At 29.5% G+C, this 27,204-nt stretch overlaps 5 protein-coding genes and 2 long non-coding RNA genes across 17 annotated transcripts in view; 4 read left to right on the top strand and 3 right to left on the bottom strand.

Annotated features, from left to right (window-relative positions):
- The first annotated feature begins 527 nt into the window (after positions 1–527).
- LOC105250687 (snRNA-activating protein complex subunit 1) lies at positions 528–3,661 on the top strand. The gene is made up of 6 exons (XM_011256903.3): positions 528–650; positions 1,356–1,485; positions 1,624–1,921; positions 2,065–2,393; positions 2,487–2,623; positions 3,476–3,661. The coding sequence occupies exons 1-5, from the start codon at positions 635–637 to the stop codon at positions 2,602–2,604; spliced, it is 891 nt and encodes a 296-aa protein (XP_011255205.1). The 5' UTR covers positions 528–634; the 3' UTR covers positions 2,605–2,623; positions 3,476–3,661.
- Positions 3,058–6,737, bottom strand: LOC105250686. The gene is made up of 7 exons (XM_011256902.3): positions 6,575–6,737; positions 6,072–6,266; positions 5,306–5,590; positions 4,728–4,852; positions 4,547–4,664; positions 4,033–4,199; positions 3,058–3,739 (listed from the first exon to the last, which is right to left on the bottom strand). Exons 2-7 carry the CDS (start codon positions 6,255–6,257, stop codon positions 3,514–3,516), a joined length of 1,107 nt encoding a protein of 368 aa, XP_011255204.1. The 5' UTR covers positions 6,258–6,266; positions 6,575–6,737; the 3' UTR covers positions 3,058–3,513.
- Positions 6,716–13,443, top strand: LOC105250684 (prostatic acid phosphatase). Of its 6 annotated transcripts, none has more exons than XM_011256897.3 (8): positions 6,721–6,901; positions 9,036–9,195; positions 9,836–9,921; positions 11,170–11,268; positions 11,353–11,592; positions 11,764–11,949; positions 12,045–12,377; positions 12,772–13,443. In XM_011256897.3, the coding sequence occupies exons 2-8, from the start codon at positions 9,141–9,143 to the stop codon at positions 12,946–12,948; spliced, it is 1,176 nt and encodes a 391-aa protein (XP_011255199.1). In that variant the 5' UTR covers positions 6,721–6,901; positions 9,036–9,140; the 3' UTR covers positions 12,949–13,443. The 6 variants fall into 6 exon arrangements, with proteins under 6 accessions (XP_011255201.1, XP_011255199.1, XP_011255200.1 ...); XM_011256898.3 differs by having other exon boundaries at positions 9,857–9,921; positions 12,772–12,948; XM_011256899.3 differs by lacking the exon at positions 9,036–9,195 and having other exon boundaries at positions 6,716–6,901; positions 12,772–12,948.
- Positions 13,444–13,541: 98 nt separating this feature from the next.
- On the bottom strand, positions 13,542–18,325 carry LOC105250688 (probable ATP-dependent RNA helicase DDX23). The gene is made up of 10 exons (XM_011256904.3): positions 18,164–18,325; positions 17,275–17,966; positions 16,804–17,136; positions 16,030–16,452; positions 15,733–15,859; positions 15,454–15,577; positions 15,230–15,345; positions 14,504–14,764; positions 14,123–14,297; positions 13,542–13,864 (listed from the first exon to the last, which is right to left on the bottom strand). The coding sequence occupies exons 2-10, from the start codon at positions 17,859–17,861 to the stop codon at positions 13,641–13,643; spliced, it is 2,370 nt and encodes a 789-aa protein (XP_011255206.1). The 5' UTR covers positions 17,862–17,966; positions 18,164–18,325; the 3' UTR covers positions 13,542–13,640.
- Positions 18,326–18,543: 218 nt separating this feature from the next.
- On the top strand, positions 18,544–20,356 carry LOC109609957. The gene is made up of 3 exons (XR_002192526.2): positions 18,544–18,577; positions 19,039–19,179; positions 20,011–20,356. It is a non-coding gene; the product is annotated as an uncharacterized LOC109609957 (long non-coding RNA).
- Positions 20,357–22,710: 2,354 nt separating this feature from the next.
- Positions 22,711–27,204, bottom strand: part of LOC105250690 — a 56,017-nt gene continuing 51,523 nt past the window's right edge. For all 4 annotated transcript variants that reach the window (XM_011256906.3, XM_011256907.3, XM_011256908.2 and 1 more), the window contains 2 exons: positions 26,108–26,411; positions 22,711–23,124 (listed from right to left, as the gene is read on the bottom strand). In XM_011256906.3, coding sequence (XP_011255208.1) covers positions 22,957–23,124; positions 26,108–26,411 — 472 coding nt within the window. In that variant the 3' untranslated portion in view covers positions 22,711–22,956. The remainder of the gene's footprint in view (positions 23,125–26,107; positions 26,412–27,204) is intronic.
- LOC105250689 lies at positions 22,952–26,189 on the top strand. 3 transcript variants are annotated; one of them, XR_889150.2, is made up of 4 exons: positions 22,952–23,139; positions 23,609–23,795; positions 24,701–24,929; positions 26,005–26,189. It is a non-coding gene; the product is annotated as an uncharacterized LOC105250689 (long non-coding RNA). The 3 variants fall into 3 exon arrangements; XR_003123244.1 differs by lacking the exon at positions 26,005–26,189 and adding an exon at positions 24,104–24,383 and having other exon boundaries at positions 24,701–25,060; XR_889149.3 differs by lacking the exon at positions 26,005–26,189 and having other exon boundaries at positions 24,701–25,060.

Here is a 27,204-nt window from a genome sequence, read left to right as displayed (position 1 = left end):
ATATATTTGAAAAAAATAATGTCGCGTTATCACTAAATAATTACTGCTAATTACTACTTTTTTTTAAATATTTTTATTTATTATTTTTGTATTCATTCCATCAGATTTTCTTATGATAATTATTTTGAAGCAACCATTGTATTTACAACTATCTGATACAATTTTTATCGCTGCACTTTTTTATACTCTATGGTCTCTAATCCAGTCACGTGACTTTTTTATCGTTCGAAACACGCAAGATAATCGATGCATGAAAAGATAGCCTAAAGTATCTTAAGGAAATCAGCAGTCATGGCTGCTCTCATACTCGAACATTTCATGCTTTGTTTTTATTGTGTACGTTAGGTTATGTATAAAACGTATAATTATCAGTAAAGCGAGAAAAACACAAATAGTTGGTTTTATTTAGCTGAATTGCAATTTTTGCATTTCTCGTTTCTCCTTCTTTTGGATTCTATTGGAATATATTTTCATTCTCTCTTAATTCTGTTCTAATTCAGCTAAAAAGAATAAACATAATTTCTGTTAATTATACATATAATTTGTTTTTTGCAATTTTTTTTCTAATTTAAATTTTTGTTATTTATTTGTAATCAACAGTAATTCAACAATTTGTAAAATAGTATAGAAGATCATGGAATATTCTCAGCGTAAGTAAATGTTAAATTGTAAAAAAAAACATGCAAAAGTCAACGCATTTGTTGTGTTTTAATGAATAGAGGGAAAATAATAATCGAAACAATTATTTGATGCTGCAAAATATTAAATATAAATTAAAATGAATTAATTTGGATACAGTTTGTGTAATATAATAATTTAATAGATATTAGATGGATATTTATTTCAATCGACCTTTGATTTACTAAGAAAACACATTTAATGCCTTACAAACGTATACAAACAAAAATTTGAACAATTAGATAAGAAAATGCTTATCAAGTATCATAAAAAAACTAATTTTAACTAAAAATAACATTTTTTTAAGGTTAGAAAAATCTATTATATCAATAGAATATAGTGATGTCGAGCATGCACAGTGATAAAAATAACGTGTATGCTATATAATTTAGTTAAAATTTAAAAATTATATAATAAATAAATATATCTAACAAAATTATTTAAAATATTTATGATAATTTATGAATTTTATATTTCAAAAGTATAAAATAATAGGATATATCATGCTTTGCAAACAAAATTGTCAATTGTAAAACTGTATACTTTAATCATAGATAGAGATAATACAATGTAAATTACACATCGTAACTAATGAAACAAATATCGTTTTATGAATTGCAAAACTTGTGTTAAGGAAAGAAATAATATGATTTTTTAAGTATGCTTTTCTTTTACAGAGAAACAGTTGATGCAAGCTTTTCGCATTGACTGCCAGGCATTAATAATGCGTTTTGAACTATCTTATAATACTCACTTTCAAAACTTCTGTGAGATCTGGAGAGATATGCAATTTAACTTGATTTTTACGTATGTATTTTCTTTATTTTTACAAAAAGTGTTATTCTTAAACATCAATAATTTTTTCTAATTTTTTTGTAATAATTTAATTATTATTAAGTAAAAATCTCTTAAGAAAAGTAGTTCATACAAATTAATAACTTGCAGTTCTCATTCTTCTGAGGTAACTTTAATGGCACTTTGTGAAGATGCTCTTTGTATAACAAAGCAATTTCTGATAAGTGTAATCAGTTTAAAAGAACGTATTGGAGCTCTGTACCTTATGTATGCAGTATATTACAAAATGCCAACAGATCAGCTAAAAATTAGAATGACCTTGTCAGATTGGAAATGTTTGATGGAATTACATAGTCAGATTAAGAAAGAAGAATATCTTGATGCTAATTATATCTTATGCAAGTTGATTGTTGATCGTGCATTTATTCATTGCATTAGCGATAGAGAGGTATATAGTTCTGGCATCGAAAAATATTAAATATCAAATTCAATATTAAAATGGCAACTTATAGAAATATGATTTAAAAAGATTGATTTATATTCGTCAAAAAATATGTTCGTTATTAATATGAAAACTTTTTTTGTCCATAGTACGGCATCGAGAGACATTTTCGTAAAAAGCAAGAACAGCCTAAATTGGATGCTAATTTAATGCCAGAGATCAAGGATTTAGCAACGCCTGGAAAGCTGTTGTCAATGATCGATAAATTGAGCAAAATCTATGAAGAAAAGAAACGCGTTTTATGTGACGCAGAGGGAGATTCCAGCTTGCAACTTTACGACGCTAATATGGCAAATGATATTGTTAGTAATATTCGTATAATGCAATCAGAGATATTTGCCAGTTCACAGCCCAGCTGTAGCAAGCCATCAACAGTATCATCGTCGAATAGCGAAACTGCTCAGAAAAGTAAAAAACGGTAATTTTTTAAATATACATATAACCTACTTATAAATTGCAATTTTGGATTATTGCAAGGAATTTGATTGTGTATAATAATAATTCTTTGCAGTATTCGATTCCGCAAGGATAATATTTTATCCAAGATAGGCCGAGCGTTTGAGGAAGGGATACAATCAGAATCCGAAGAACAGGATGACTCAGAGATGGATTTTCTAGAAAACGCGTGAATAAAGCTCAGCATTAAAAGTAAGTAAAAAAAGATGTAAAAAATTAAATAATACAAGACTTCATTCATGTATTAATTTAAATATATATAGATATACAAGAGAAATATGAAAGGAAATAATTTTGAAGCACTTTTTTTATTTTATGATATTGACAAATAAAGATTATAAAATTAAATTATAAGAAATAAAATTCTATTGAATTTTATTGTTAAAACTGTGATTTTATAAGTTTTTGTAACTGTAATTTTATATTTTACAAATTAAATTTTGTAAAATGTTTTTTGCCAAAATGTGATATGGATAACCAAAAAAGATAATCACACAATATATGTATATATATATATATATATATATATATATATATATGTTTTTGAAACATCTGTTATTATAAATATAGATATAGATATCTATATTTATAACATCTGTTATTATAAATATAGATGAGGGAATTAGTAGTTACATATAACTTTTTGTATAATAAAGATCAGTTGAATTTCTTATAAAAACTATTTTACTCTCATCAAACCAACATATCAGATAAGACAATTCAATTAAATTACTAAACTATAGCAAAATGAAATTCTCAAACATAAATAATTCCCTAAACATAAAAGCTTGGGCATAATTGAAGAGTAATATAATAGTAATCTAAGTTACTTTTTTTAAAAACTTCATTTTGTAATTTGATGTTAAGATGACTACTTTTGCTATTTGGGAAGACTTTCAAAATTTGCAAGCATGAACATTCTTTATTTTTCAAAAAATTATTTAAAATTTTCGTCACGCGTTTAAGATTAATCCGTCACTGGCAGAAGCCTCGAAAGGACATATTTAACAATCCGAGTTAGCATTACTCCAATGCTGTTTACAGGCAAACCTAGCAGAAAATGAAGTTGTTCGCGTACTCTCCTAGTAGACTTTCAATTGGTTATTGTCATCAAAACCAGCGCTATGACCCGCATTTCTCACTATAAAACTGGTGCCGTCGTAGTGCATGCGGCGTTCGCCACGACGCACGAATAGATGTGATGTCTGACCCAGAGACGCAGTGCAATGCAAAAAGGGCGTTGTCAATGACGCCGTGCCATTGCTAGGCGATGTACGTAATTGGTACTTGTTGCTATTTCGCGCAATCCTGTACACAATAAAAATATTAAATTTGTATAAATATCATAAATATAAAAATTTTTAACTTATACTAACTTTCCTAATATTCAGCATAAGAAATAAGAAAAGAAATCATTTTCTATAATGTATTTGAATAATGTTTATTATATATGTGTACGTGAGAATATATTCTATTATTTTAAATTAATATAAATTAGTGTGGAAAATTTAATGTTAAAAGTGTTTGTTTATAATTTATATATTAGCTTTTTCTTTTTTGAGTTTTAAATATTTCCAGATTAACCAATTAAATGCGAATACCTGACGAGACCATCGGGAGTCTGAGATATTCTAATGTTGTTGATAATCCAATTCTCAACTCCTTCATCTGTTTGCCAATACTGAGCTGTACTGAGATGTGCCGCAGCTTCTTGCAAACATGTTGGTCCATGACGAGAGTCTGAGTAAAAGACACTGAGCGAAAAGTCCTGTGAGATATTAATCAAATTAGAAAAAATGAATTTATTATAGTTTTCAATTACACAATTCAATAAAAAAAAACATTAAAAAAGACTAATTGTTTTTCATAATCTTTTTGTTGCTGACGTAGAATATAGATTAAATTTATTTATTTACCATAAATTTGTTTTTCAAAATTGTAATGTAATAGAGCAATTTGGAAAACGACATCGTATTCAGCATCCAAAAAATATACTATGAAGGATGTTTCTTGTGTTTGAATAAAGTTTGAATTTTTTATTGAATTGTGTTATTTATATAATAATATTTGAATATATCGTCATATCGTGAATTTTTATTCGCTTTTTCGTTTTACCTGACTCATATCCGAGAAGGAGTCTGTTGTGGTCCTAGTCCCAGCTGTATCCACCAGATAAACTAGCGCGCATTGCTCTGATGTGAAACTGACTCCTTTATACCACATTTTCGCATATCTAATAGAACAAAAGTATTGAAATTAATATGACTAATTGAATAACGCGAAAACTTGGACTAACTTGTTATTGCCATGCATATCGTGAGCAACTATCTCCACCCGAGAACCGTATTGATATATCCTACCATTGGGATGTAACAAAGCGGCAGCTGCTCCGGAACCGCTCAATGAAAGGACAATGTTATTCTATGAAGATAAGGAACGAGGTATAAATCTGGATTAAATCTAGATCTATTTGTGAGTTGATATTTAATTTTAAAATTTAATATAAATTATTTTTTAATAAAATATATATTTTTTAAAAATTAAGATTATATGCTAATATTTCTTTACAATTTTTTAAATATTTAAATATTAAGTAAATTTGTATTTATTTCATAAAAATCAGTTAAATAAAAAACTAAAGATTTAATCTATATTTTATTTAGCTCATGAAGTGTGTAATATGCTATTTTTATTATGAATAGCATTCATAATAAAAATAAATTAATATCTATAAAATTATTTGATTAAATATTGATAAATCTAACTCATATATTCAAATATTTATATTGATAAGAAGAAATAAAATCTTATTTTCATTTTTAAGGGGAATATACATATGTTAATATTACAAGATATTTTTATACAAAAAGCTACCTTAAAGTTAATGACCCGGACGGCGCGATCAATGGTCATGTCCACGCGTATCCTATTGTGCAGCCTCAATGATATCGTACCATGGGGAGTGGCAACAACACCGCCAACACCACTGTCAGTATCATGCTCCCTCCAGTTTTCTGTATAAATGGAAGCTTCATCGTTTGCATAATAAGGTACGCCGATCGACTTCCTAGGTTGTCGCCAGATCGCCGCTGATCCTCCATTTAACCCGTTCCATTGTTCAGCCGGAGGCTCGAAATACTTGGACAACTCATTGTATCGCTGCAAGATTATTTAAAAGAAAAATCATGAATGCAAGGATAAATAAATCTCTGTATATTATATTTTATAATTTTTATAAATCGAACAAATATTTATGCTTTCAATGTAGAAGAAAGTTTTGAAAAAAATTCAATATTATATGTTTACACAATGTTATATTTTTCATATTTTCATAAGAAATTTCGAGTAAATAAGTAATTTTGAAATGCATGAAACAAGTTTTTTTTTATATATTTAAGATTCTATAATTTATAATTAGTTTTATATGTTTATAGTGTTTCTTGTATATTCTATTTATCATATTTTTCCTTTTAGATTATCTTCAATTATCTTTAAAGTATTTGATTTAAACTTCCTGAGATCATTTTATTGCTATTTAAAGATACGAACTCTCGTTATGTAAAATCATACTTGTTTTTTATGCTTGAAATAAAAATACAAAGATAGATTGAAAATGTAAACGTTCAAAGTTTGACTATACTTGAAAATTGGAATCTTCAGATTGAACATGATAATTGTGTGCAGTATAAAGAGATCTAGGTCGTATAGCTGTGCTTGAGCTAGTCTGATTCTGTATCGTCACGGGATACGATGGTGCCGTTTGCATCGTTGACAAAACAAAAGGCTTATGTATCTCCTTCCGGTATTCGTTGCAGGTATTTGTCATTTCCTTTACCTCAAAAGGAATATAAAAAAATCATCATTTTATATCAGTTAATTTTATTGCAATAAAAGTGATCTAACTTATTTTTTTAAGAACTTTTGAGAAAATTGATATTGCAATTGAGAAATTAAATTTAAGATTACTTTTGGAACTTTTAATTAATTATTTCTTATTTCAGTCAAAATTTTGTTAAAAAACGATTTAAAAATTCAAAACAATTTTAAAAAGCTAAATTATTAAAATATAAAATGCGATCAATAAATTGTAAACATAATTATAAATAACAAGGCAAAAAGAAATGCTAAATGTAAAAAACGTACTTTGGAATCGCCGGCGTTCTTTGGTTTCTTGCGCCGGGATTTCCGGTGCTTGGTGACCGCCGTCTGGCCGACTTCGCCTGCGTGATCCACGGTTGAAGCGATTTTGGATTCCCCGGGATCAACGATGTTACACTGCGAATCAACAGTCGTGGCTGTTAGCTCGCGTAAGCTTCACCTTGAACGGAAACTCGCACGACAGGCTGCTGTGTGCTAATAAGTGAACATCTCAGTCGCCCTGGTGATCCGCCGAAAGACAGTTGATGATCTTATTGATGATCCGGAAGCTCTCGCGGCCAACGTAGATCTCCGCTCGCATGATTGTCGGTGGTAAAGAAATATCCAATTATTTCAATCATAAATTGAAAACCAGTTTTCATAATTTAATGCAGTATTTTAAAATTTGAGTCTTAACTTAGTTGATAAGTATATTACACAATTAGTTTTTATATAATTAATTGAGAATTAAAAGAACAAACCTTTACAACTTTGAATATCTAAAAGATTTGAATATTTGAATATTATTGATATCTATATATCAATATTATTGATATCGGTAGTCTGTACATATAAATACACACACACACACATATATATTTCTGCAATATTCTAGTGTCACTATTTTGAGATATTGAAATATATATTATATTTTTTTGCTCGGTCTTTGTAAATATTTAAATTTACTCATAAATTGTAATAACAAAACAACAAATATATATATATTTATGAATAAATTTAAATATTTATAAGGATCGAACAAAAAAAAAGAAAAATATATATATTTCAATATTTCCAAACAATGACAGAATATTACATAAGTCTGCCTTTTATAAATCGCGAAACAATAATGAAATCTCGTTAGCATCTCGAAAGCATCTAATTATCATCATTATCATGACCAATTATTTGCGAATAATTTTTTCAGTCTTGAAAAGCATTGCAATGTAAATTGAAACATGTATTTATTTATAAGCTTGATATAGCGATGTTAAATTTTTTTCTCATTCCTCTTTTTTTCTAACGATTCAGTTCGAGGATAACAAATTAGAAGTTATATTCTCGAATTAAATTAATTCGATTTATATTCTAATGAAACTGGATTGTCAAAATATTTAATATTTTTGTATAATTAATTAGCGTAAGAATTATAATTGAGTAGAAAAATGAAAGATCAAGATCAAAAAGAATATTGACCTTGAAGGAATGGTCATGATAGAACAAAAAAAAACATTGTTGAACATTTGAAGCATTATATTTTTATTCGTTCGTGTATTGTGTGAATGTTTCTTTTCAACTGTTCTTGTCATTGCCAAGTCTATAATACCCGCGATAATAATTATCAATAGTTATGCGTCCTTACTTTGCGAAAAAAGTGACTTATTGTTTTTAACATTTGTAGATACGTTCAATTATTATCATACATCTACGCAATTATCAAATCATTTGTCGTATCAAAATCGAGCCTTTAATGGAATCTTAAATATTCGGTCTCTCTTTGACAGAGAGAGAAAGAGAGATAGACTCCTCCTCTTTCTACAAATTCTTCTTCAAACAGCGCATTTTGTTAATTCCTCGTTGTCATTACATATTGCGTAACACTAAAAAAAGTGTTTTGTAACAATGTACATACAAGTTTGGCACAAGTATCATGCAAAGGCATTTCTGCGGAAGTAAAAGCATACGATTATTATGATACCGTTTTTTTTTTCATATCACGATAAAGATTGACTTTTTTCAACGAAATGTGCTGCGATAAACTTTTGTGTGTGTATGAGAGAAAGAGAGAGAGAGAGAGCAAAGCTCCAAGAAGATAATATTATCTTTATGTTGTAGGCATTTTTTCAAAAATCTTTCGCATCACGTTCAAATGTCATGCCATTCTTGTTCCATATTATATCGATTCACTGACGTTGTTACAAAATTTTTTGCGCATCATTGTAAAGTTGCAAGTCAACGATTGAATAAATCCAGGAATTTGATGGAAATAATTGCATAATGGACTTTTAATACATAGATAATTTATGGAATTTTAATACACAAATTGTTAAGCATTCAAGAAATTCAGATCTAAAACAGATAAAAAATTTTGCTCAAGATCAATCTTTATCTGTCATCGTACAATATTTTTGTTTCCGTAATGTTCTGGTTTTTACTGGTAATAATTACGCACAATATATGCATGTATATTATTATTATTTATTACGCGACATGTAATAACAATGATAAAATAATTGATAAAAGTATTGCGCAAAAGTTGCAGAATTTATAAAGAAAAGAAGTCAGAGAGAAATACTTATGGTTTCATTGAAAATGATTGACTGACGAGACTGAATTGACAAACGGTTTGACAATACACAATGTTACGCGCGATAATAATTATCAATATAATTATGAAAAAATAAAACAGGCTGTTTTTTCTCAGAGAAGGGATATGTGACTTTATCTATACGCACGTGTGTTGTAGATTTCTCTCAGTACACGATCGTCCATATTCGCACGTGCTTCATTCATTTCATTCTGACTCTATTTGTGAGACCAATCAGCCCTCGGCATCATTGATTAATTCGGAATGATTCCTTCGGCAGTAACTATCGCTCTGCTTCCAGTGCTTGCGCTGAGACTAGGTAAATATTTTTTTTGTCTTTCTCTTTACAAATTTACTCTGTTTTATACAAAATGTTTAAGAGCAGAGATTGCGAGCTTCAACAATATATTCCATGCCAAATTTATGAATAATTATAAATAAAATTTGTAACCAAATAAATACAATTCAATAAAAAAATAATATAATACATTGAAAAATAAATGTGCCTTCAAAAGCTAAGCTAATATCAGATGTCACTATAAGAAATATAAAAAGTAAATTTTTACTTCATTAGATACGAATTGTATTTATTTCATTATAAAAATGTAAATTAATGGAACACCTGAGAAAATATGAGACCTTTCACATTCCACACTTTTATAATATATATACATCTGAAGTGTCCCGAAGTGAAAATTCATATATCACCAATATATATTGTAAATTATATATATTTATATTTTATATAAATTTTTCCCAGGACTATAATTTGCATTGAAGAAATATTGGTTTAGATACATAACTCTCTTTCTCTGTCTTTTTCTTTTCATTTTTAGTAATGTTTATTATTATTATTGTTTTCAATAATATTGCAGTCACAATATTGTTTGAATAACTATTATATTGCATTATTTTTTACGTGTATAAGAAATGTCATATCTTATATATACTTTACTTAGGAATATCTTTGACCCCCAAAGTTATAGGCGAGGAAGATGAGGCAAATTATGAAATTAAAAAAGACACGTTGCGACTAGTCACTGTGGTATGTACATGTATTAGAAATTTAAATATACATACGAATCAAATTTTTGCATAGTTAATCTTGCAATCTCAAATTGTAAAAAAACTTTCAGTTTCGAATTATAATGTTTCAAAGCTCTCTAATATAATTAGAATATTTATTAATTAGTATAGTATCAATATCAATTAATATAGTATAATCAATCTCTCTATAATTCAGTACAAAAGAGATGAACGAAATTTTAATAAATAATTAGGTAATTATTAGTAAATGAGGACTTGAAAACATCCCAATCAATCTTAAAATTTGAGATAAATAATATTCTCTTTTACATAGAGAATATATATTTTTCTGTCATTTTATTTAATATATCAGTTTTTAACTTTTATTTCATTATTTAATATAATCATTCCTATTTATAACTAATATAATTATACCATTATTCCAATCATTATAATCATTTTAACATAAAAGACACATCACAGTAAATCAATATCAATATCAATAGCATCAATAATAAGCTAATAGATTACTCCTAATTTTAATTTTTTTTTATTTGTGTGTATGTTTTAATAATTTTCTTATTTAATTCTTATTTAATTAATAATCTTATTTATTTCTTATTTAATTAATAATTTCTATATACTTTTTCTCAGCGTGAATCGATTAAATAATAATATTTATTAATAACATAAAATATATATAAATAATATTTATATATATTTTTGGCAGGCAAAAGAAAAGAGATTTAAATGAGACTCAAGCATCCACACATTTCATCAATTCATGCCGCACCACATCATAGTCATTACCTTCAAAATCAACAACTATACTTGTAAAACTGGATTAATTAAATTGTATTTACACCGGGATTAACGTTATCATGAAATATTCTCTGTATGTATACTCTTTACTTCAGTTTTAAAAGTTTGAAAAAAATGTTAAAATTTAAGTTTTTATAATCGATTTATCAAGCAAAACTGCTAAATATATATCACTAGTTTTACTCTAAACGTTGCATAATTAATAAAATTATGCAATAATTGAATATATATATATATATATATATATATATATATATATATATATATATATAAGCGAATAAAATTCGTTAATTATTGTAAGAAAATCAAATTTCAAAACATGTATCTAAATTGCAAGATATCGAATCTCTTTCGTTTAAGGGAATAATTAAATTTCAATCGCTCATTTGCTCTAAAAAACGAAAAATTAACATCACGTGATATGTGAGATTTTTTTATTTTTTAGATAACAAGACATGGAGAAAGAGCACCCGTAGATAGCTATCCGAAAGATCCTTACATCAACGATAATATGGAACCCTATGGCTGGGGTCAGCTGACAAATGTAAATTCTATTTTGCCTTCCTTTTTCAAGCATTATATATTTCTTCCATAAATTGAATTTAATTAAATCATATACGCAACTTAGGAAGGAAGAAGAAATCAATACAATCAAGGATTATTCTTGCGAAAGCGTTACGATAACTTTTTAGGGTCGATGTACAATCCCGATATATTTTATCTGCAAACCACCGCTGTAGATCGTACAAAAATGTCAGGCATGCTTGAGGCCGCTGCTCTGTGGAAGCCTAACGAGAAACAATCGTTCAAAACTGATCTACCTTGGCAACCAGTCACATTATTCTATCAGGAACGTTCGGACGACACGGTAAAGTAATTGCGTAAACATTTGGCCAGACAAACCGATACTTTTTATTCTTTTTCAATCTATTTCGATGCATATATCACTCACGATAATCGCTTCTGACATCATGATCCAAAATATATCGAGATGTCTTTTTTTATCAAATTTTCGTCGTAAACAGTGTGTATTTTACAGCTAATGTTAGTGTGGAATACATGTCCGAAGTATACTCAACTACGCACTTCGGCGAACGATTTGCCGGAAGTTCGGAAAATACAGGAAGACAATAAACAATTGTTCGACGAGCTCACCAATTTGACAGGCATGCCGATCACAACTATCGACGACATCAGTTCGCTTTACAGCACGTTAACAGCTGAGGTCAATTTTATACTCATTACTGATTTATATGCATATAATGAACTTTTCGATTCGAACTGTTAATTTATTATTATGCTCCCGAATTATTGTTACAGAAACAGATGAATTTGACTTTACCAAAGTGGATAGACGACTATTATTCCAAATTACTACGCTACTACTTGTACGAACAACAGCTTAATACGTACAACGATGAATTTCGCAGGCTAAAAGGAGGTCCCATGCTACAAAAGATTATTAATGACATGAAAAATAAAAAGGAAGACACTTTGCAACCTAAAGAGAGGAAAATGTTTATGTACATTGGCCATGATAGCACTATCGTCACCCTGTTAGATACGATGCATATTTGGTACAACCAGATACCACATTGTAATATTATGATAATGATAGAGTTACATCAAGACGAGAATAAATGGAATATCCAAGTAAGTATAAATTTTCCAATCACACCCCTAAATATTTCGAATTATGTAAAATTATTTGAAGACAAAATTTTACAGAAAAGAAGAATCGTTTTCGATTTTAATCTTTATATATTTAATCGAGATAACAATTTCAAATAATTTTCAAAATATATTAATATTTTGTCGCTCATAATTTATATAATAACTTAAAAGTTATAAATAAAAAAATTTCTACAAATAATCAGACATTAATTTTGACAACATATATAAAAATAAAGCTCACTCATCAAATTTATTTTAAAATTTATTATAAAAATAAACTATTTTTTCATCTTAAAATATATTTTTTAAAAGTCTCGCTGTTTTGATTCTTAATGATTCCTAATTTTAAATAACGAGAATATTTTTGCTGTAGGTATTTCTGAAAAATACGACAATCCATGAGCCATATCCAATGACAATACCTGGATGCACCGTTATATGTCCTTTTAACAAGTTTGTAGAAATTTTAAAGCCGATGATGTCGGGCAATTGGAGTGAGGAATGCAAGGTCGAAGGTGATTATGTAACTCCACCTCCACCAGTTCCATAATTGTAAAAAATTGTCGTCTTACTCTTATCGTATTATAATTAATATTTTATATTCAAATAATGTTATTGTACCTATATATATAGTAATTTATTTACATTTATTTACTAATAACTATTAGTAAACGTTATCATGTCACCGTGTATAAATCGAATTTTTTGTAAAGATTTGAAATATTTGTAATAATATTTTCGATTCATTTGGATCGATCAATTTCTGTATTTTGCACTTCTTTTTCAATATTATATCGTTAACGACTATTTATATTAGACAACTATTTATATTCACATTCATAAGATGAAAATGACATTACACAGAGATTCATGTCTGTCTATAATCTCACTTTCATCTTAATCCTTATTAAGTAGCAACTGTGAAAAAAGGAGAGCAATATAAGAGAAATTCATTTTATAAACATGAAAAATATGTATTTAGATTTAACTATATGAAACACACAAATGATGTACATTCTTGTAAAATTGCAAAAATAAAACAAAATTTTATAAAAGCTTCAAAATTTAAGAGAACACATTTTCTCTTAATTTGTAATAAAATTTTTCTAAAAATATAATTTCCTAAAAATTAATGATTCCAATTCATGGTATTTTTCTCTTATATTTTTTGCAACTCCGAATCTTCTGATATTCCGATGTGGATACAAGCATCTAATTAAAATACCTACCATGAAAAAAAGATTAAGCAAAAATTTTCTCTTCTCGCCGCTTCTTGGTGACCACCGTTCCAGGCTTATGTTGAGCATCTGGATGATTAAGTAGTTCCGGCGGACAGGTAGATATCGGACTGGCGAGAATGGTTTGCTTGAGATCATAAAACAAATGACTATCGTCTTTTGTGCAGAAGGAAATAGCAAGACCAGCTTTGCCAGCGCGACCAGTTCGTCCGATCCTATGTGTGTAATCTGCAAATAAATATTATAATAAATAGATAAATTATACAGGATATTTCTGAAAATATATTGATTTCTATATTTAAATTACCAAGGCTTAAATTACAAAGATTTTGTTAAAAAATAATTAAATCTTTACAGATTTCAGGGATAAATGATAATTTTTAGCTGATTTATTTTTGTTGAGGGAAACTCAAATTTATAGCAATTCAAATTCATATTAATAATTTTATGAAAAAAGACGATAAAAGCAGAAGAGAGATAACTTACCCTCGATAGTTTTAGCCATGTCATAGTTGATGACCATAGAAACATCCTTGATGTCAATACCTCGACCTGCGACATCTGTGGCCACCAAAATATCTTTGCTCCCGCTTTTGAGAGATGCCAAAGCGTATTCTCGCTGTTCCTGGCCTTTTCCACCATGCAGGGTACATGCATTGTACTATGATGAAATAAGATAAGTCAAGTTAGGTATTTATATAATATTCTACTTTGTTTCTAGTCTTTAATTTTTGAATGCAATAATGGAAGATTTTAACACATGATCAAAGTTTTGTGTTTCAGAAATTGAATGCCACAAATTGATAAACTCCGTCGAGAATTCCAATTGAACTCACAAATCATAAATATTTTTTGTAAATTACATACCCCGAATTTTTCCAAGCCTTTCGCTAGAACGTCTGCACCCTTCTTCTGATTGACGAATATAATGACAGGAGGTTCGACACCTCTGCTCAATATCTCCATGAGTTTCTTTCGCTTATCAGCCTCACCCATTATATGGACTATCTGTTCGGTGCGTTCTGTCGGTTTACCGACGCTACCGATGTATACTACCGCCGGCCTCCTTAAATAAGTTCTAGCAAGACGTTCCACAGCCGGTGGCATTGTGGCGGTAAACATTACCGTCTAAAAACAAAAAAGAATCATTAGTAAAAATAAGCATTAATAAAAGTAAAAAGTATTATTTGCTTTTTAGCATTTAACAGTGTAAAGTGCAAACGACAAGATATTTTCGTAGAAGAAAACGACACTGAATAGCAAAACAAACAAAAAAACATTTTCATCTTATTATTATGATATTAATGCATTTGAAATTCAATTATTTGTTTAGTATATTTCTCTATTTCTTGGGACAATGATAAATTTTATTAAAATGAGTGAAAGGAAAATTATTTTTCTATATTTAGATATATTTTAGATAAATTTGTAATGAGAAAATAAACAAAAAATAAAAAACAAAAAATAAATTATATGCAAGATTAAAAAAAGATTTAGAATTTATAAAAGGCAGTATTCTCAAAATTAAAATTATCAAAAAATTAAATATTTAACAATTAGTTAATCATTATATCAATTAAAAAAATTTTTTACTTGTCTATATTTCTTCTTTGTATTATAGTTGGCTAGAAGCTTCTCTTCATTTTCTGCATCCTCATTGTCCGGTTTTAAATTTGTGACAGGCATGTATTCCAGAATTTTTTGCACATCTAAAAGAATTTTTATAAAAGAGAAATTAAATTACTGTAAAAAACAAATGTTAACTTTTTGAAATTATAAAATATTATAAATTTGTTATAAAAATTTATATAGAAGACCTGGCTCAAATCCCATATCTATCATCCTATCAGCTTCATCCAGTACAATATAAGTGCACTGATTCAATACGAGGTATCGATTTTCCAAAACATCTATCAATCGACCAGGTGTAGCAATAACAATCTGAAAAAAAGATTCTTAATTAAATATCTTATATTACTTTTCGATTTCACATCATCTGATTTAAAAGAAGTTGATAAAATTATTCGTTACATGTACATTTATGTGCGTGTGCGTGTGTTATATATACATATGTAATGCATTTCAAAAATTATTACCTCACAACCCATTCGCAATCTAAAACCTTGTTCCTCTCTCGATAGACCACCTACTACCACAACAGTTCGGATGCCCAACGGTTGTCCGAATTTATTAGTCTCTTCTTCTATTTGTTGTGCTAACTCACTGTAATACAAACCAAATATTTGTAGATATTAAAATGTCTTATATTTTGTCCAATTAATCAATATTAATATCAATAAACTAAAATATTAAAAATATAAAAGTAAATATATGCACATTTTGCATCTATAATAAAAACATAATTCTATAAGAATTAGAGAAACAATTAATACCGTGTTGGCGCCAAAATAATACTGTAGGGCCCTTGGTCCGCTTCGTCGAGCCTTTCGATTTTTGGTAGATTAGTAATCCATAATAACAGTGGAATCAGGAAGGCTAATGTCTTGCCCGAACCAGTCTCAGCAACACCAATGATATCTCGATTCTGTAAACCGATAGGAATTGCTTGTCGTTGAATGGGCGTGAGATCCTTGTAGCCCACTTTGTCGATAATGTCCAGGATTTCTTTTGGAAAACCGGATTCTTTCCAAGAACGAATAGGATCAGGAATACGACCACCCTTTATTGTGATATTATAATCCTCTCTGAAGATACGCCAATCGCGCTCAGTCATTTCATTCAACGCCTTCTCGGACCAATGTCGATCGTCCCATTTTTGTTTCTCTTCTTTTCTCTTCACTTTTTTCAATCTCATTCTTAAAGATATAGAAAATTACAATTTATTAAATAACTCCCCTAACTATTCCATAAAATAAATAATAGTAATAAAATAGACATAGATAAACATAGTAACATAGATAAAAAAAATTGATGGAAATATTTGACTGTACAGGATGTTTTATATTTCCTACCCATTAATTATAAAAAATTTTGAATCAAAAAGTTTTAAACTATTTTTTTTTCAGTAGTATTTAACAAAAAAGAATTATTAAATTTCATCCAATCTCATACACACAAAGTTATCGAAAATTGAAAACACAAAAATTAGATTTTTCTTCTAAATTCGATATTTTACTAAAACTAATAATTTTTTCCACAAAACTTACTTTTCTTGTTCTTTTTCAGCCTCTGTGCGTCTCTTCTCTAACAATTCACCATAAAATTTGCTTTGATCTCGTTTTTGTGCTTTTATATCAATACCAGCCAAATTGCCTCTACCAAAGAATTGCACTTGATGTCTCTCTTTATAAATGTTGTTGTAATCCACAGAAGTATCTTCTGAAGTGTCCCAATCGAAGACAAACTTTCTATCATTTAACCTTCTGACTCGTCGCTTTTTTTTTATTATTCCCAAGTATCTTTCTTTGATAGCCTCTACTTCTTTCTCTTTGTCTTTATCTTTAATATCATCCTCGCGCAAACGTTGTCCATCTCTTCTCCTATTAATAAAATTCAACTTTTAAGAATTATTTATTCCATATAACTGTTTCAAAGTAAAAGTACAACATCTTAAAACTAAATTTTTTTCAATACTCAAAAACACTAATACTTAAACAATAGAAATTTAATCAACATACCTGTCTCTATCATCCCATTCTCTCTCTTTTCCAGAGCTATCACTGTGAAACAACTTGAAATCTTCTTCCTGCTGTTTCTTTATCGCCTCTACCTCTTGTTGACGTTTCTCCAGAGCTATGGCCGCGCGCTCCTCTTTGGTGAGGAACTTTGGTTTAGCTCGAGCTTCCTCCTCTGCTTTCTTCTTGGCCAGCAGTTCCTCCAGACTCAACGGTTCCTTCTTTGGCATCTGCTTGACCTTGTCCTCCGACTCTTCGTCATCTTTCTTGATATCGTTTTTTAGATCCTTCTTCGAATCATCTTCAACAAGCACAGGACTACTCTTGTGCTTCTTCTCATCTTTGGATCTGTCCTTGACATCTCGACCATCCCTCGAGCGTTCCTGATCCTTTTCCCGCGACCTGTCGCGCTCGCGCGATCTACCTCGCTCTCGCGATCGTTCCCTCGATCTGGACCGCTTCCTATCCTTCTTGCGATCCTTGGACCGACTCCTGCTGCGTCGACGGTCACGTCGTTCGCGATCACGCTCTCGTTCCCGTTCACGGTCGCGAGATCGACTGCGCCGCGTGACTTTTTTGTCGTGTGGCATTTAAAGACCAAACGAATAACACAAGCAAAAATTCCTCTTTTTACAAATTTTAATGTGTTTCTAGCTGCAGGTATGGCTTCTTAACACTGCGTCTATTAATCTCCTCTGAAACAAAATAAAAAATCATGGTTAAAATTGGTTAGAATGCTCACAAAAACTCACTGGAATAATGCTAACGCAAGAATATAATTTACTGAATCGATAAATTTAATTTAATTTACAATTAATCTCTTTTTAAAGAGGTAAATAATCTAATTATAAATAATAAAACGATTTGTAATATCTCGTTACATTAAAATTACCTTGCAGATCGTTTTCCTTCGGTATACGCAAGTATATCCGACCTGTTTACTCGCACAGATTTTGTTGCGTCAAGGCGCCTTTACATGACAGCATCTGCGCATACGTACGTAGATGTTGGAAACGCGCATGCGTAAAGGTGCAATTTCATTGGCGCTAAAAAGTAGCGTCAACCATTGGTTGAACAATGAAGCAACTACTTACTTCTTTGTTCAACCAATGGTTGACGCTACATTTTAGCGTCAATGAAATTGCACCTTAAAGGTGTATTTAAATGGCAGCGTCAAGCGTCTGCGCAGAAGATCATTGCGCATGTCTGCGCGGTGCTATTGCGCAGGATTTAAAATAAGTTAGATGCTCGGTCTATACTTACTATGTCTATGGATTCCAGCTTCTTGCGACGAATAACGAACATGGTAAGTCACACGAGATAGAAAGAGCTAGATTCTAATATATAATATTTACTAAAATTAATATTTATTGACATTATACATAATAGTATTATTATTATTATTATATAACTAAATATATAGAACATTACTACATCAATGCATATGTTAGAATCTAATCAAACATAAAAAATTAATTTTTATGAACTTTTCTTGAATGCTTTTTGTAACATATAGACAGTCCTATTTTATATATCTCTTATTATATATCTCTACGTCAGAAATATTTTATAACATTGTTTTTATAGGCAAGAAATTTGGTACTTATTGTAAAGTTTTATATATCAAGTGTATGAAAATTAAATTTTAAGTCATGATTACATTAAGGATTAATATTCAGTCATTATTCACAATAAACTTTTTATCCTATTAATGGTAAATATTATAATTGATTAAATTATATATGATAATATAAACTCTTTTTGTAGGTCTGGACTCGAATTCATTTTGAATCTGCCCAATGATACCGGTAATAGTTTTCTGAGAAGATGCTCGACGCTTGATGCTGCCATCTTCAGATCATCTGCTACTGTGGTCATGTGACTTCAAATGGCAACCAATAGCAACTCGTATGTACATAACAACCATAGACATATAATATATAGATAAATAACTGTAACAATAATAGTAATAATAATTATTATAATAATAAATAATAATTTTAATAATAATAAAGTAATAAAAATAATAATAATTGCAATAATAATTATCTGAGAAACATGCAATAAAATTTAAATAGGTTTTATATAAAAATTTCTTCTACTATTTATTATGGTATATTACGAATATCTAGACAAAATACTTTAAGTGCATCTAAAAATTAATACTTTATGTATTAAAATATTTATAATGTTCAATATATACTGAGTGCTGAATAGAAGTCTTCAGCTTATTAGCCTTTAGCTCAAAAATGCTATTAGTGTACCTATTTTGCAATAAAGTTTCTTAGTTTTATACAAAAATAGGTATGTATTTTATTCAATGACAATAATGGATTTGTTAAGACTTGTGAAAATATGGCTACAATATTTAATAGAAGAAACAAAACTATAGAACTATAGATTATAAGATGGCAATCACCAATATACTATGTTGTATCATTTAGAAACTTGTAGTATCTATTTTTTATAATCAAATTTTTAGCAGGAAAAATAATACATAATAGAATCTCTATACATAAAATTTTAAGAAATAATTTTATTTTTATCACACTTTCATCTTTGTTGCTAGATATTAATTAATTAAACATAAATAATCAATTCAATCTCAAATTAGAATTAAAAGATTCATGAGAAAACAAGGGAATTTTGAAATACTTTGTGTATTATATGCATTAAAGTTGAATAAATCACAATTTCTTTCTATTTATGATATCTGTTTATTTCTTTATTTGATTTCAGACAGAAGAGAGAAAGCTGCAGCAAGTGGTTTTCATTATTACAACTACAACATTTCAACAAAGTATTAATCGAAAGAGTGACTAGGCGATGGAAACTTATAGCCCCATCTTGATACTGATTATTTACAAAAAAAGAGACGGAGAGAAAGAACAAAAACGGCATGTGCTGTACAATTTCACTGTACAATCAGGTGCGTTAATGATATTGAATATATCCGCATTTACAACATCATACACTTTATGACACGCGACTTAAATGTATTAATGAAGAAATTTAATATTAAAATTGTTTTTTTATGTTAATACTAATATTTTATCAATTTTATATCCATATAAATCTTACATTTATCTCAAAGAATATTATAAAAATTTAGATCACAATGTGTTTTATGTCATTTTTAACTTAAATTATATTTGTATGAGAATTGAAATACAATTGGTAAATAATCTTGACTAATAAAAAATCTTTGTTATCTTTTTTTTCTTTGAAACTTGACAAATTATTGAATTATCATAAAATTACTTATAATAACATACAATGAAAATAGAATCAATGTAAAACTAAATATTTTGTGTCAATCATGTGAAATTTTGTTTATAACTTTTTGCCACATTTTTATAATATTTAAAAAATTAAAGTCGCGAGTCAATACAATATTAAATTTAATTAAATCACCATTGCAGGATAAATCTCATCGATTACGCTCGTAAAAGTATATAACTCTAAAAATCAATTTCTCGTTATTTTATTTACATTCTGCAATATAATAACGAGGATTATGATCCTCTAGATTGTTGATCATTCTTGAAGTACTGCAAATTTTCGTAGAAATTAGCACCAAAATAAATATTCTTACTAATAAAGAAAATATCAAAGATATGAAAAATAATTAAAATACTAAAAATAATGGCACATACATATGAAATGAAAAGCAATCATTATTATCATTATATCAGTTATATAATCAATCAATTTATATCTATCAAAATTATATAAATAATTTTAAGTTTTTTTGTAATATAGAATATATCTATGATATTCATTAAACACAAAAAATTATTTTCAAAATTACATAACATAAAAGATTTCATGTTTATAAATATATTTTCAGTTTCAAGATAATTTCGACAAAATTTGCAGAACTTCTCATCTTTGAATGGTCATCTTTGTCAACCATAAATTAATTACTGACGCAAAAAAAAACTTTTATGATATCACTACGCAGTTCAATTCTTCAATCGACAATTCAGTCGTGACTAAAATTATATTCAATTTACATTTAAATAAAAAAAAATGTTAAAATAAATATTTCTCATTATTTGTCAATTTTTGAAATAAGATATATAAAAATTTAATATGGAAATAATTATATCAATTAATGTATCACATAAATAATTTTTGTAATAATGTCATAATTTTTAAACATTATTTTGTTGTATTTTTTTGCAGAAAAGCAGATATAATATTTTATTCGTCAAATACAATGTGTATTAAATTGTGAATCAATAACGATTGAAGTATTAATGCAAGCGTACAAATGAAATATCACGTCAGCGTTACAATAATGCGAGCTCAATATGAGCCGTCGTAATAATTCGACTCAATCTTATAAATTGGCCTATCTTATTTTTATTACGAGATACGCCGTATTCTATTTTAAGCGGGAGGAACTTTTGGATTCATGAATCCTAGAATCCTCTTCAGGCCTCCGAGGATTTTAGGAATACCAAAGTCCATTCGTTTAAATCATATATCCCACGGACATTCAAAAATTTGCTACATTTTATGCATATTTAGGTCAGCGGCTACGAAAATTAGTTATGGAAACGAGCAAGCGATGTTCGAATTTGTTGTTTGTATATGATAAATTAAAAATCAACTGCCCAAGAAGAAATTCACGAGATAAAGCCAAAACGGATCAAATTTAATTCTATTGCAAATTGTAAATTTCACTTTAAATGTGGAATCATATTCAAAAACCTTCTAGAATATATCTTTGATCCACTTTAGCTCTAAACACTTTATATACTTATAAATTAAATAAAGAACGGATTGTTGCTGGTTTCGTTGTATTGTTTCGTCAGAGAAAAATAATATAACGCACGATGGTATACAGCAGCTGCGTTTTTTCCATTCATCATAAGACTAGTTTGCACTTTAGGAAAATTATATACTACTGTTTTTCTTAATAAATAATACTTAATAGTTTTACAATTGAATTTCCTCTCGAGATCGCGGTTACTGACTTACTGAAACTGTAAATCGAGATTCGATCGAGACTAATCAAGAACATATTTAAAAGTCGAGTTTTGAAAAATATTGAAACTCGCTGAATAATCAATTGCAGGCTGCTCGTATCTTTCGTAAATCAAGCCGACGTACTAATACTAGTTAATTACCGAAATACGGCGATCTATAGACTATACTAAGTGCGCAGAAACATACAGGCAGAAGCTACGAGATAACTCGCTTTGTCACACCATGTATCGCGGTTTCTTCGCGGTTTCAGTCTCGTGAGAAAGGCTCGTGGAATAAAAGAAGGCACTTCGTTCAGGCATCTTCTTCAGGCACTTTCTGATATGTCAGCTATCATTAAATTGACCTGCACTGTTCCTTCCCTGAATATATTTCAATCCTTTGCCAACTTTATTCTTACTCTATTTTAATTCTATTCTACCAATCTTCTTCATTTTTATCAACCATTTTCGTTATTATCAGCTATCTTTGTGTTTTTATCACTTTTCTTCATTTTCCTAGCATGTTTTAATCTCTTCAGATCCTTTTTTTATTTTTCTTCCTAATCTTCATTTCATTTCTTGTCAATCTCTTTCATATTTTTCTCAACTTTTTGACTAGAGCCTCTTGTTTTTATCAATCTTTTTTTCTGTTTGACAGATTTTCATTGATAATTTTCGGAGACTCTTTCTCAGGACAGGCTTTCGGCTGTCAATAGACATAGATGGTCTTCAGCTGATCCTTCAGTTCGGGAGGAATGGCACAGGTATCTGACTCGGCTTTTCGTTTCACCAACCGACGCCAGCGTCCACCGAGGTTCTTACGGAAGCCCTTCGCGAATCCAGGCCTATGCGACGGCAAGGCGTGTACAAGAGTATCCTATAAAGAAAGAAGGTATATAAAGATTTATATTTACGCTAGTAATCTTTAATATAAATTGATTAAGTTATATTATGTGGGATAAAAATATATCATATATATAAATGTTTGAAAATAAATATATTTAAGGAACGAAATAATACCGTTTTTTATTAAAGACTTTTGTTGAAGAATTAATATATTTTTGCACTTTATAAAATTTAATTATTAATATTATATAAATCTGTTAATTATATAAGATATATAAGAAAAAATTATTTAAGATATATAATTATTATATCTTAAATCGAGATTCTACTCAAGCGAAATTTGTTTAAAATCGAACGAAAGATATTTTATTGTTTGTTTGAATCTTCAAATACGGCTTGCTAAAAGCTTTTTTTCTGTAATTATTATATGATATATTAAAGATTATAAGATTGAATATTTAGCGGCTATATAATAATTTTATCGCTTAAAATTAATCATAGATTTATATTATTAGATCAAATTGCGGCGATTCTAATCCTGCTGATATCGCAAAGGAACAATTTTTTTCAAGAAGTGAATGCCTCAACAGCTGCAGCCTATTCGGTTCTCGGCGATATGTAGACGCCCACCGACGACGCTAAATTTAGCGTCAGGTCGGAGAAGCGTCAAGAGCTGCGCCCGTTTTACCGGTGTATTTATAGGTACATTCTATCACTTTTTATTAGATCTAATGAAATAATTGTGAAACGATGTGCGTGTAATTACAGTTAATTATTATTATCGCAATGCAAGAATTTACGATACATTGTTAATTTGTTACCGATTGTTATTAATTTCGAACGCGTTAATTAAGTTATTTTCCTGAACGATATTATTTCGAGTATTCTAAATAATACTAAATAAAATCTTTCCTTTAAATTTTTAAATAAAATCTTTTCTTTAAATTTTTAAATAAAATTAATTTTTCTAGTTGTCATCTCTTTTCTATGTATAAATTTTTTTATTGCAGACTCGGTAAATTGTGTCATGGCTTAAGTGTGAAATGAAGATAGGTTCTTTAGGGAAGATTTTTATATTTTGTTACTTTTATTTAATAATATCAAGAGGAAAGAGTAAATTATAAAAAAAACAAATGATGTTTCATTCGTCGTGATGGAATCGACTTTTCTACGTTATATTACGTTAGGCTAAAGTGATAAAAGCCACTCTGCAGCCAATCGACGATCGCGGCTTGAACGGCGGGAATAATCGATCGTCCACGAAGTAGCGTAAAACCGCGATGGCCGCAGGTCACTGTTCCGACTATCGATTGACGAATAACTTTTCTTATTTTTAGTATTATAGAGGTTGTATTAAATATAATTAAATATATCTGACGGTAAATTTGTTACCGATTTTTTCTTAGAAAAAATTTTAATCAAACTTTTCATACGAAATTACAGAAATATAACTACAATGTTTTGCAAGTACTATATTTCAGTCATTTTCAAGTTACTAATGCTCTTCATTTAAGATTGAAAAGAAAAACAATTTTCAATTTAGAATAAGAATTGAATTTTATTTCAAATTGGAGCATAATTTAATATGAAGATCAATCTTTTTTTAGATTGTAAATAAGGACATTAAAATCGGAGCGTGCATAAGGAAGATCCGAAGACTCATTATCGCGTGACTTTCTCAAGAAAATTGACCCTTGTAGAACTTTGGCCGCAACTGCGTTCACCGCTTTCTACGCTTACGAATCTTTTTTGGATATCTCCGGTCGACATCGCATGTCCTCGAGTCATTGGACAGCAGGGACAAACCAGTAAAATCTGGTAATACTGGCTCCACCGGTTAGTCGGTTAGCCATTTGCGACGGTTAGATCGGCGGATAGATCGCAAGAAAGAGTGACGGTTGCCTATATCTTTGTATATCATCTATTCCTGGATTTATGATTAATGATCAGTTAAAAAACTATACTGAGTAAGAAATTTAGAAACATTTTGAAAATTTGGATATATTTTTGAATAAGTTAACATACTTAGAAACTTTAAAAAATTAGATTTTTACCTTTTATTGCATTAATATTTTATCTAAGGCAGATAGATGTAACATTAATAATAAATAGATAGTTTGAAAAGAATGATGTTAAAGAATCTCGAATTTGAGAACCACTGAGATGATAAATACGCTATATTCGAAGTTAATGCCACTGACCTAAGCTAATCGAGTTTTACAGAAAGTGCCTGAAAATGATATTTTCTTCCGTGTTATTGTGATATCTCATTAAAAAATAAGTGAAAAACACGTTAAAATAATTTTTATATATAATTTATATAATTGCATATAAGACTGTATAAAATTATACATATAAACTTAATCATACACATTTTTATATCTTTTACATTTATATATGTATAACTAATTATGACAGTTAAGATTAATACTAATATAATTTCGATAAATTCAATTTCTAAGGTTTTTATATTGTTTCGAATAAATAGGAATTATTTTCATCTCTTTATCAAAACTTGTAATCAAATTGAAGATTAAATTTATTTAAACTCGTTTTAACAAAATTTGAGTTAATAAAAGTTGACGTTTTTCAGTTATTATTATGGGATTCTTTTGTGACAAATGACAAATTAAGTATTTAAGAAAAAAAAAATGCACATGTTGAAGTAATTTAAATACTAATACTATAAGTAACTACTATTGTTACCAATGTTTGTTATATTTTTTCAAGAGTAAAAACTGTTCTTAATAAACATAAAAAATTGATATTTGTGCGACAAGACGCGATTAACTTAGGTCAGTGGCATTTACTTTGATCAAAATATATTTATCATTTCAGTGATTCTAAAAAAAAAATTGAGATTCTGGATACTTTCGACATTGTTTTTATTCATTCGTTATTGATCTTTCAGTGAAAACCTATTGCTTTGGGTCTCTCGCATCGGAAATGGGAATTGAGAACCCCGTGAGAAAAGCGCAGGTACAAAATACAAGATATATACAAGGTGCACCAACCTGATCGTTGTACAACGTGTACTGCGCCGATGGCACGTGGGGTGGTGGATACGGAGGCGGGAACTGCCACGCGAACGGCTCGACGGGATTGGCTGACGGCGTGACGGTCGTCGCGGCGTAGACGTGCTCGTTGCAGACACCGTTGCCGATGTCGGTCGATATCTGCGTGCGGCAATCGTCGGGGTGCGCCGGCGTCGTCGCGATCGTCGCGATCGTCCCGGGCGAGGTAGCCGTCTGCACCACTGTCGCCTCAGGATGCACCGCGTCCGTGCTCGAATGGTGGTCCTCGCGTTTCCGCAGCTTGCTGCGGACAAGGCGGATCGCGATCATGGTCCCATTACTGCCAACCATCTTTCTATATTTCTGATACAGTCTCGTGAATTTGCCTATCTTCGATAATCTTATTCTCGAAATCAGAAGTGGAGATCTGAGTTCTTGATCTTTGAGTCTCTCCCCGAGAATACTCAAATTTCCAAGGTTATTGGAGATTGGAAAAGAGCAAATCGATATAGGATTTAAGTCCAGATCTTGCACTCTTTTTTGTAATATATCGAACTTCCGAGGAAGTTTGGAAAGTTAGTTTTCTGAGAGATAGGATTAAACTTAAAAAATCTCGATTTTCGAATTCTACAAAAGTATAGCAAAGGGTGCACGTTTTATCGAAATCGTTGAGGATTTCAAGACGCGCGTTGGTTTTTCCCGATCGGGAATTCTAGGAAAACCGAGGAAATTATGCTAATCTCAGTCTACGTGTTTTTCTCTCTCTTATGCTTCTACGTCACACGTGGAGCTGTAACGTCATGAAATCAGCTGTCTACCTCCGTATCGAGGAACGAGATCTTCTTTCAGTTTTTACTCTCTTCAGTCTGACTCTGCGACTGATTTTAAAGTTTAGGAATGCTGTACGACCTTCTTTCTCTCCGATACTTTCGCACTCGTGTTTTTCTCGCAGAAAAAAATGCAGATCTTTATCTTGAAGCTTCTTTCTCTCCCTCTCTCTTCTATCTCAAAGTTTTAGGAACGTGGAAGGATATTTTTCTAGGTTACTCTTCGCGCTATTTCCTACTTTCATCTCGCTCTATCGAATAATATGCTTT

Source organism: Camponotus floridanus, unplaced genomic scaffold (assembly GCF_003227725.1).
Source record: "Camponotus floridanus strain SB8 unplaced genomic scaffold, Cflo_v7.5 scaffold107, whole genome shotgun sequence".
Classification (NCBI taxonomy): Eukaryota; Metazoa; Arthropoda; class Insecta; order Hymenoptera; family Formicidae; genus Camponotus; species Camponotus floridanus.
Note: the sequence above shows the minus strand (reverse complement) of the source record. Positions and strands in the feature narration are given on the sequence as shown.

Bases quoted from the DNA above. Each gene is read 5' to 3' on its own strand.
- LOC105250687 (XM_011256903.3), top strand. The intron at 1,486-1,623 runs GTATGTATTTTC...AATAACTTGCAG, and splicing joins CAATTTAACTTGATTTTTAC to TTCTCATTCTTCTGAGGTAA. The intron at 1,922-2,064 runs GTATATAGTTCT...TTTTGTCCATAG, and splicing joins ATTGCATTAGCGATAGAGAG to TACGGCATCGAGAGACATTT.
- LOC105250686 (XM_011256902.3), bottom strand. From the start codon at position 6,257: ATGACAAATACCTGCAACGAATACCGGAAGGAGATACATAAGCCTTTT. The intron at 4,200-4,546 runs GTAAAACGAAAA...AATATCTCACAG, and splicing joins CCTTCTCGGATATGAGTCAG to GACTTTTCGCTCAGTGTCTT. The intron at 3,740-4,032 runs GTATTCGCATTT...TATTGTGTACAG, and splicing joins ACTCCCGATGGTCTCGTCAG to GATTGCGCGAAATAGCAACA.
- LOC105250684 (XM_011256897.3), top strand. From the start codon at position 9,141: ATGATTCCTTCGGCAGTAACTATCGCTCTGCTTCCAGTGCTTGCGCTG. The intron at 11,269-11,352 runs GTAAATTCTATT...TACGCAACTTAG, and splicing joins GCTGGGGTCAGCTGACAAAT to GAAGGAAGAAGAAATCAATA. The intron at 12,378-12,771 runs GTAAGTATAAAT...TTTTTGCTGTAG, and splicing joins AGAATAAATGGAATATCCAA to GTATTTCTGAAAAATACGAC.
- LOC105250688 (XM_011256904.3), bottom strand. From the start codon at position 17,861: ATGCCACACGACAAAAAAGTCACGCGGCGCAGTCGATCTCGCGACCGT. The intron at 16,453-16,803 runs GTAAGTTTTGTG...TATATCTTTAAG, and splicing joins GCTGAAAAAGAACAAGAAAA to AATGAGATTGAAAAAAGTGA. The intron at 15,578-15,732 runs GTAATAATTTTT...TCTTTTTTTCAG, and splicing joins GATTGCGAATGGGTTGTGAG to ATTGTTATTGCTACACCTGG.